The following is a 9,772-nucleotide window of genomic DNA, read 5'->3' as shown; positions in this document are numbered from 1 at the left end:
ACCGGGTCAATATTGGCTTTTGACGCCGACGAGGATTTGATTGACCTATGACGAATGTAAAAGGCTTCGTCCAGCGAGGGGTTGACTAGCAAACCTGGACACTTTTTTAGCTTAGGCCTATAAACTTCCCGATCCGCCTTAGCTTTCGATTCGCCTAAACCTGACACAACCCAGCCAGCTAAACACGTAGATTTAGCTTTAGAAAGTTCGAATTTCCTAACTTCTCCATCGCTCGAGGAATCAGAGTCCGAATTTGAACTTGAAGAACTAGAGTCGGACGAAGAGCTATCGCCCGACATGTTGTTTGCTTGACGAGAGCGAAAAAAGATCTGACGAGTTCAGGTGTGAAATACGCCCACTTCGGACCGTATCCCACCTTTCCCCTCTTTTCTTTGTTTGCTTGGGTATACGCTAAAATACAAGGTCACACACAGTCAGTGTCGAACAATTTTACATACAATGACTAACTGTTAAAAAAGGAGGTAAGGAAATGTTTCATGGTCAAAACATTTATTAAAAACAAGACAAAAAACACTAAACAAAAAGAAGTAATAATTAAACAAAACTTAATCCGTATTAGCAGTTTATGATCTTCTCGACGAAAAACTGCGGTATAAAGCTGTCAGAACACAACTCAATAAAAAAAAGAGAATAAAAAAAATTCTTGTACAACTCTTGTAATTTAATATGTAAATAATTACAATTTGAATTAAACAAAAAAAAATTTTAATCTCAACAAAAGTGACTTTCATGTCAGATTTTGTAACACTGTAAGAATTTTGGTACGCAGTGAGATCTGCAATCCCAAACGCACTCCCGTCAGGGGTTTTAACCCCAATAAATTGATACGAAGCTTTAGCCGTCTGGACTGGGATGGGAAGGGGAATCTCAATCACTGCTTGAGGAATAGCATCCACCGAATCACGGTTGTTTTCCAATTAATTTTTCAATGCAACTATTTTGGGGTGAAACTGGGAGATTTTTTCGTTTCTTATGCTAACTTTGGCAAACAACGAATCAATGTCGAACATCACAGGGGGCCAACTATGTTTAATATGGGCGGTAGAAGAACCAGGGCCGTTGCCAACCAAAGAGAATTCTACCTCGGTTGAGCCTCCTGGTAGAGATATAAGAATGAAGACCTTCTCTTGCTGTGTTTCAGGATCTTTGTACACGGTGACAAGTGCAGGCTGATTGTGATGAACAATTTGCAAGTCTCGGCCCTCTAAATCCTTCTCTTGAGTGTCATCAGTAAGAATTGACGATCTTAGTCGCTTTGACGATCCAGAGGGACCACTTGCACAAAGAGAATCATCTTCAACTTCATTTGACACTAAAATAAATGTTCAATTGATCAAGATGTGCACAATTTTTTTATCTTACTAAGAAAAACTTACATGTCAGACCATGAGCTTTTTTTTGCTTATTAAAGTATCCCCTGAAGGTGGTGAGACTAAACCTCACCCATTCGGGATCAGTTTTCCAGAATTCTCGATGGTAAAATCGCATCGAAACCGATCAGCGAAAATTCGAATTTTTTCCAAAATTGCGCAAGTTTCGGATTTTCGCTGATCGGTTTTGATGCGATTTTACTTTTTTTTTAGAGTTAGAATGCAAAACTTGGTGAAAATATATCTACAAATTAAAGTTTCGCATGAACAAAAACAATAAAAACATTAATAAAAAATTTTTCGCTTGTTTTGTTTTGGTTTTTTCGAAATTTTCGCTATATTTCGATGTAGACGAAACTTTCGAAAGTTTCGAAACTTTTGATAGTTTCCAAAGTTTCGTCTTCGAAAGTTTCGTTTTCAAAAGTTTCGTCTTCGAAAATATGAATTTTTAGCATTCACTGCCTCTTTAACACCATTAAAATTTCCTCTTTTTATAAATTTTTTTTTTCTGATTTTTTCCATAACAATTAAAAATTTAAACTAAATTTAAAAGCTGACATTTCTGTAGCGGTAAAATAGAGCAGACGACGAAAGCTAAATTTATTTTCAAGATTTTGTGTGTTTTTATACTATGGCGTCAGTGGAAAGTTTTTGGAGAATTGGACATAATATTACTGGACATGACGTTGAAGGGAGCTTAAGTGTTGGTCATCGCAAATTCAGAGCGTTTTTCGGAACATCGCCGGCTGTGTGTGTTGTGGCTTGGGACCTGTTGGCTGATGTTCGTCCAAATAACTCGAAACCAAATCATCTGCTGTGGGCCTTGATGCTCTTAAAACGATATTGCATTGAATCGTTCAATGCAGCCCTCGTAAAAGTTACAGAGAAAACCTTTCGTAAATGGTCTCTCCTTTTTGTTGACTTACTAGCAGACATGCCAGTGGTAAAAAAAATAATTAATTTTCTAAAAGTCAGATTCGTATATTAATCATTTGATTTTTAAAATCAAGCTTAACTGGGACAATCGTTATGGTCGTGCACGAAGAGGAACAATAACTTATATTTCACTTGATGGGACAGACTTTCGAATTATGGAACCAAGCGAATTTTCTCCAAAATGGTATTCGCACAAATTCCATGGACCTGGTTTGCGATACGAATTAGGGTTGTGTATCCGCACTGGGGAAATTGTCTGGGCTCACGGGGGATTACCTTGCGGAGCATGGCCTGATCTTCGTCTCGCCCGAGATGCAATTATACATGTACTTGACCCAGGCGAAAGAATTATTGCTGATAGAGGTTACCGAGACCAAACTTTTTTCGACATGCCCAATGGAAGCGAAGATGATGAACAAAAAAGAAAAATTTTAGCGCGGCACCAAACTGTCAATCGCCGGATAAAACAGTTTTGTTGCATGAGTCAAAGGTTTCGCCATTCATTAAATTTACACCCTCGTTTTTTTCACGCTGTAACCAATTTAACTGAGCTCATGATAGAGTGTGTATCATTTCGTGAATTTCTCATCTTTTTTTAAGTACCTTATTCTTATCATATTTAGAAGTTTTAACGCAGATCCCTAATACGGATTAAGTTTTGTTTCATTATTACTTCTTTTTGTTTAGTGTTTTTTGTCTTGTTTTTAATCAATGTTTTGACCATGAAACATTTCCTTACCTACTTTTTTAACAGTTAGTCATTAACGAAGAAGTCGAGGAACATTTAAAAATGTGACATTATACTCATTTTGAAGCTCTGGATGATCTCTATCTTCTTCCCTTGTCCTCTCCAAAGTCCTCACGATCTTGTCGCGGTCGTGAAGACTTACCACCAATCTTCGTCTTCCATCAACTCCGGAAGCTTTTTAACGATTTATTTCTTCAAAATTAATCTCAGTTCCCTTGTCGACTTTATCGAGATTCGAATTTGAATCGAATTTAAATTCCCATGAGTGTCAGCCCAGGTTGATGTCCACTACACCATAGCGATATCGAGTGAAACAATGGGTCCAATGGGTTGCTTGCTATCCATTAGCCAGGACATTGACTTTTGTAATGCAAAATGTAACCGCATGATATTGCAGTGACTGGTGCTATTGTCTTTTAAAATTTAAATTTTAAATTTTTTTGGAAAATTCTATTTTGACTTAGCCGAGAATCGAACCTTGATCCTTTGACTTATTAGCTCGGGCTGCTGACCATTAGAGCTTACAGATCCTAGCGCTGTACGAAACTGTCAATAAAACGGTTTTGTTGCATGAGTCAAAGGTTTCGCCATTCATTAAATTGACACCCTCGTTTTTTTCACGCTGTAACCAATTTAATTGAGCTCATGATAGAGAATGGGGAACCTTTGTATTGTGTCGACGTTTAATTGTTTGAATACAATTCTCGCTGTGTTAGTGTGTATCATTTCGTGAATTTTCTCGAATATTTTTTAAGAACTTAACTTTTATCATATTTCGAGGTTTTACCGCAGCTCCAAGTGACAAGTGATGTGTTTTATAATTTTTCGTTGTTCCTTTCATAGCTATTAACGTAAGATATATTTAAATAATAACATTGTTTCATTTCTTCCATTAATATTTGTAATAAATTGGTTTAGGTTTTGAAAATGCCGCATAGGTGTTGTGTACCCAATTGTAATTTGGGATACACATACAAGCCAGGATGTGAAGAAAAAGTGAAAATGTTTTCCACCAACGATGTAAAAATGCAACAAAAGTGGACAAAACTTATTCCAAGAAAGAACTACCAAGTCACTAGATACTCTTATGTATGTGTGAAACATTTTGCTGATAAAGACATTGACAAGGGTAAAAAAATTGTCGTAGGAGGAAAAGAATATTTGATACCGTATACTAAGTGGTTTTTGAAGAAAGGAGCATTCTCGTTTCAAAGTTTTTGATCTTTCAGTCAATAAAACAATCTCTATTGCTACATTTCTTGTCTTATTATTTAACAAATAAACTACGGAATAAAGAAAACCCCAAATGAAAATGAAAATAAACTATGAGAAATGCTAATAAGCAACCATTTGGTGGGTTTATGGGGAAAATTGCCCAACCCAGCTTCCCTGATATACGCGCCAAAAATGTTCAAAACCCCGTTGGTAAAAGAGCAATTTTTAAAAATTCATAACCTTTTACATATAAATTTTAATTCATTTCTCAAAAATGAACAATACATATAAAGCTATTTTCTATAGGAATAAAAATTTTGCTAGCTATGAAAACCTTACAACTAAAAATAAATCGAAAAACATGTTTTTTTCCTATACCTCCCTAACAATCTCGACTACGTTGTTTAGCAGCGCCAACTACATTCCTGAAAACGACAACACTTCAGGTATAGAGGAATCCAAGAGGAGTGTTCCCACCCTTAAGCTCTTATACCATGATTTGTCTGAAAGGTGTACATACACAAAAGAATATATTATTTTTAGGAATTCTGGGCTCTTAACGTGTTAGCATGAATAAACCGCAGAGTGTTTTCCTTTTAACATTAGTCTTTATTACTTACACTTTATGTAACCTGTCAGCTTGGGATTCATACACACACAGAGAAAGACGTCACAGAGATTCACTCCCAAGAAGACTTGTAACTTAGATAGGAAGTGAGAGAAGATGGTACTAAACAGAAACCTAATGGGTTTGGGCAACCAATTATTGTTTGCCTTTCCAACAAAACCAAGCATATATTATATAAACATAATTAAGTAATTTAAAGCTTATCAATAAATACCAATGTAACTTCCCAAAATGGTTTGAATGATGCTTCTAGGTTAAGATCAATTTCCCGTGGATCCGCTGCGTTCTGACAGATGTAATTTGCATTCACAATTTATCTGGAAAACGTAAGGATGATGGAATTTACTTTTCTCTGCGCTTCTTGTAAAACAGGCATCTATGCCTGATAGCTGAAAAAAAAAATTTTTTGGGGGTTTTTACTTGGGATTGAACTCGTTGAGTACTCCAAGAGTAAAGGAGAGGAATTTCAAGTACGACTTTGTAAGTGGATCCTGAAGGACGTTAAAGATAGAGCAATTCGAGGCTGTAGGTTCCTCAGAGACAAGAGACATAAAATAGTGATCAAGGGCAGCCAACTGCTCAAACAATCGGTCGCACAGTACCTCTCTTTAACAATTTGTGTTCTTGAGTAACAAAATACATAAATAAAAAAATATGACTTCGTTTTTAGGGCGGAATTTTTTCAAATTTCATTGGCAATAAACTTACTGTGGCAAGGCAGTCAGTCTGTCACGGTGGTAATGGATGAAATTTCGAGCACAGGCTGCGGATTTTTTCCTCTGGCCCATTTAGTAGCTTTAAACATGCTCGAGCTGAGCATAGATGAATCCTGTGGCAGAGAAGAGATTGAAAAACACTTACTTTTTCCCTAATATTAACCTTATCCATCATCTAATACTAACAGGAATAAGGGATCACACAAGTCTTGTTAGTTTACATTATAAATTCTGCGCTGCAGAGCTACATGTTCAACTTTACTAGTGACTGCAATAGTAAAAACATAGATATATATCAATATAGTTTACAGTACCCACCAAACGATAAGGTACACCTCCGTTTTTTAAATGCATTCTTATGGCGCTACGGGTGTTAGGAAAACTTGAATATCTTTTTTCTGATAAAGCCAAAAATTTTTTTCCTTTTTTCCTCTATCAGAAGAGAAAGTGCTCTAAAAGTTATCTTTACATGAAAAAATTGTAGAAGTTACACCCAGGGCGCTAAAGTATCGTTCGCATGATTAGGTACACCACTTTTCTCCCCATAAACGCCATGTTAATACCGGCGATTCCAAAAATATAAATAAAATACTTCAAAACATCGTTAAATTAATTTTTTTATGCTTAACGACGCGTTAAGAACGAACTAAAAAAATGCTTCCCTATACCCCAAAGTTGTTAGACTGAAATGTTTTACAGAGAAAATTATGATTTGTGCTTGTGCCACCAGGGGCGCTGGGATAAATTTCTGCAGCACTTGGGGTATAGAGAAGCATTTTTTAGTTCAAATAATTCAAAAACATGCACTATATTCTAATAGAGTAAAGAAAAACACGTCGTTCGGCATAAAAAAATTAATTTAAGAATGTTTTGAAGTATTTTTTTATAGTTTTGGAAACACCGGTATTAACATGGCGTTTATGGGGAGAGAAGTGGTGTACCTAATCATGTGAACGATACTTTAGCGCCCTGGGTGTAACTCCTACAATTTTTTCATGTTAACATAACTTTTAGAGCACTTTCTCTTCTGATAGAGGAAACAAGAAAAAAAAAATTAGTCCTTACCAGTAAAAAGATATTTAAGTTTTCCTGAGACCCGTAGCGCCATAAGAATGCACTAAAAAAAGGGTGTGTACCTAATCGTTTGGTGGGTACTGTACGTGAAACGGTTGGCTTAGGACAGGAAAACGCATATTTATTATTTCTTGTGCCTTTCTAAATATTCCTGTGTTATTCTAATGCCTTCTCCCTAAGAAAATGCGATTTGTTAAAATCTTGATTACAATAGCATTTTCGCTACTCTGTTGTTGTTTGTTGTTGTTCTTTTAAATCTTTCACATTTTCAAATTAAGACACCAAGTGAAAAAGCAAAATGGAAATTTCTAATCAGACTATGAAAATAGAAACGTTTTTGACCTTATAATTACCCTCTTCATCTGCGTTGCCAAAACCTCCAGGGTTATTGATTTGTTCAGTTTCCCCTCGAGGACAACCTCTCCTTTCCTGAGAGTTGCACTCCTACTTTTTGTCTCTGAGAAAACGGAGCTGCAGGGAAGTAATTTGAATTCTCTAATTGAATATACCAACAAACATTAATAACAATACAAAACCAAGAAAAATGTTTGCCAAAAAGAGTTTTTCGTTACCATTGCAAGTTTCCGCCGACCAGATAAATTCAAACTCAATTCTTTTTACACGATCGAATTCATAATGAAATTATAAATTCTGTTGATAAGAAATGTAAAATAGAACATGCTGATTTAATTGCCCTTGCCTTTCAGCAATTGACCTGTTTTTACCCCGAAGTTCATTGCTCCGAACCAACATCCTTCTAATTTTATTATTTTAATGGAAAAGCCAGCTATCTCTTACTTGCTTTACTTTATATTTTTGCACACGCCCTGGCCTCATCTGACCTCAAATTTGGTTCTGTTTTGCCTTGTAAAAGCCGGACAACCTTTACTTGAAAGCCAGTAGTTTTTACAGTCCGTCTTCGGGCAGTCTTTTGTTAGTCTTCTCTCTGTGTGTTAATTCTTCTCCCAGTCTTTTACCTTTTGCATTTTGCCGCTGTATTTTATAATGTGTTGGTGCCAAATTTAAATAAACTCCAAATCCCAAACATGAACTTTCCAAGTTGTTTCATGATCATGGTGCATGAATAAATGAGACGGCAAACTAAATGAATAGTTGGTGCCACCCCTGGTGGGAAAACCTCGAACTGACGATGCGTCAGAGGGTGGTCTTAGGGTCGTTCTGATATAATTATAAATTCGATCGTAACAATGTGTGGTTATTCGCTCTAAATTGCCGACCCAATCATTGTCCGGGTTGAAGATTGAAAGATGTAGTGAGCTTTAATGCATTCTTCGAGGTGGTTAGCAAGATCTCTTCTCTTGTAAGTCGGTTCGGTCTGACTCCTTAGCTCGGTCATGTGTTTTTCTACCTTCTCTGCAAATCGAGTGTGGCGGTTTTTTCATTTGTTCTGATTTTCTTAGTGGCACGATCCTGAAACAATAGCGGGTTAAAATCTATTTTACCCGACCAAAGTAACTTTAAGTTTACTTAACTTGTATACTGAATTAGTCACTAAATATACTTAATTGTATATACCGAATCGTTTTCTATTTACTGTCAGACGTATAAAAGTGGCTTTAGAATGACAATGTTGCCAAACGTATTATTGAGGCAATGTTGCCGTCATTAAAGTGTAGTATTTACTAAATTGTTCGTTTAACATGAATACAATTATACAAAAGAAGGATGTTAGGTAGCTTTGTGGTAGAGCACTGGATTACTATGCTAGATGTCATAGGTTTAAATCTTACGTTTTCATTAAATTTTGTTTACTGAACTAGTTTATATGAAGTAAATATGTAAATATTCGACATTGTGTTATTGTTTTCCTTTATTGTTTATTGTCGTTTTGTTATATTTATTACTATATATATTTAGTATAGTAAACTGTACTGTCCTATTTTACTATACTTTAGTATACTACACACTATACATTGAAGTATATATACTTTACTATACTTTACTACACAAAAAAATCCAGTACTTATATGAATTTCAATATACAACTGCAGTAAATTAGGTAGCTTAGTGGTAGAGCACTGGATTACTGTGTTGGGATGACTTTCTGGTTGTATGTTTTTTACTTTTTTCTCCAAAATAGTTTTTTTTAGCTGGTATTTTAAATGGTGATACGTTAGGAAACTTTCTTGCGGGAACATATATGAAAAAACGCGGATTTTAGGGCGGAGCGTAAGAGTAATTTTCCGCCTGGTGCGAGCACCACCTGGCTATAAATGGGTCTGTGCGTGGAGTGAACACCAACACACCCGCAAGTGGCGCTTTCATCTGGTGGAAAACATCTAGTGTACCCCGCAAAACGGTACCCTTTTTCTGAGAGGGAAAATAACCATAGTGGAGCAACTATGTAATAATTAATGTAAAGTTTTTATTATCACGTCTGTGTATTTTTCTTCATATTTGTATCAAAACTAGTGAAATTGACTAAAAAACAAAACTTGATTATCTTTGGAACGATAGAATTAACCGAGACAGCATTTTTGAGGAACGAAACAGAATAAAAAAAAAAGAAAACCCGACGACATAGACCTTCACAGACAAAACTGAGGTAATAGTTCTTGCATAAACCTAACAGAAATTTTGAAGTAGAAACTAGATCAAGACAACTTTTCCGATCAACGAAACAAATAAAAGAAAATTCTGGAGATTCAGAAGAGATTGAAGTTCAGTTAAAGCGCAAGGATACTTTTGGCACCTATCTGGGCAGTTGCTGTTGCAACACACGACGCTTTATTGCGCGACCGGTCCTGTTGCGAATAACCATAGAATATGGCAGATTCTTCATCGGAAGCATTCGATTCATTTTCTTTTCCTTGTTTTACGGAATCTTTTTTTTTGCCTTTGGTTTGGAGTGACGTCTCGTCACCTCCTCAAACAAATTATCGGAAAAGGTTTTTTTTATAGGCCTACTCTGGTTCTTTATTTGACAGTCCCCTGTGTTGGTTTTGTTGGTTGTAATCGGCGACTTTCTTTATCAAGCTTTTCCAAATGCCCCTGATGATCTTATGCAATAGCATTTGTCTCCGGTGTAACAGTTAATACACAA

General features: G+C 36.0%; 1 protein-coding gene and 1 pseudogene across 1 annotated transcript; one reads left to right on the top strand and one right to left on the bottom strand.

Annotated features, from left to right (window-relative positions):
* Nucleotides 1-576: 576 nt before the first annotated feature.
* Nucleotides 577-1,846, bottom strand: LOC116920638 (annotated as a pseudogene).
* Nucleotides 1,847-2,022: 176 nt separating this feature from the next.
* LOC116922121 lies at nt 2,023-3,729 on the top strand. Its single transcript, XM_032928549.2, has 3 exons — nt 2,023-2,334; nt 2,402-2,891; nt 3,728-3,729. Coding segments are annotated over exons 1-3 (804 nt in total).
* The last annotated feature ends 6,043 nt before the right edge of the window (nt 3,730-9,772 follow it).

The sequence above is a fragment of the Daphnia magna genome, linkage group LG4 (assembly GCF_020631705.1).
Source record: "Daphnia magna isolate NIES linkage group LG4, ASM2063170v1.1, whole genome shotgun sequence".
Taxonomy (NCBI): Eukaryota; Metazoa; Arthropoda; class Branchiopoda; order Diplostraca; family Daphniidae; genus Daphnia; species Daphnia magna.
Note: the sequence above shows the minus strand (reverse complement) of the source record. Positions and strands in the feature narration are given on the sequence as shown.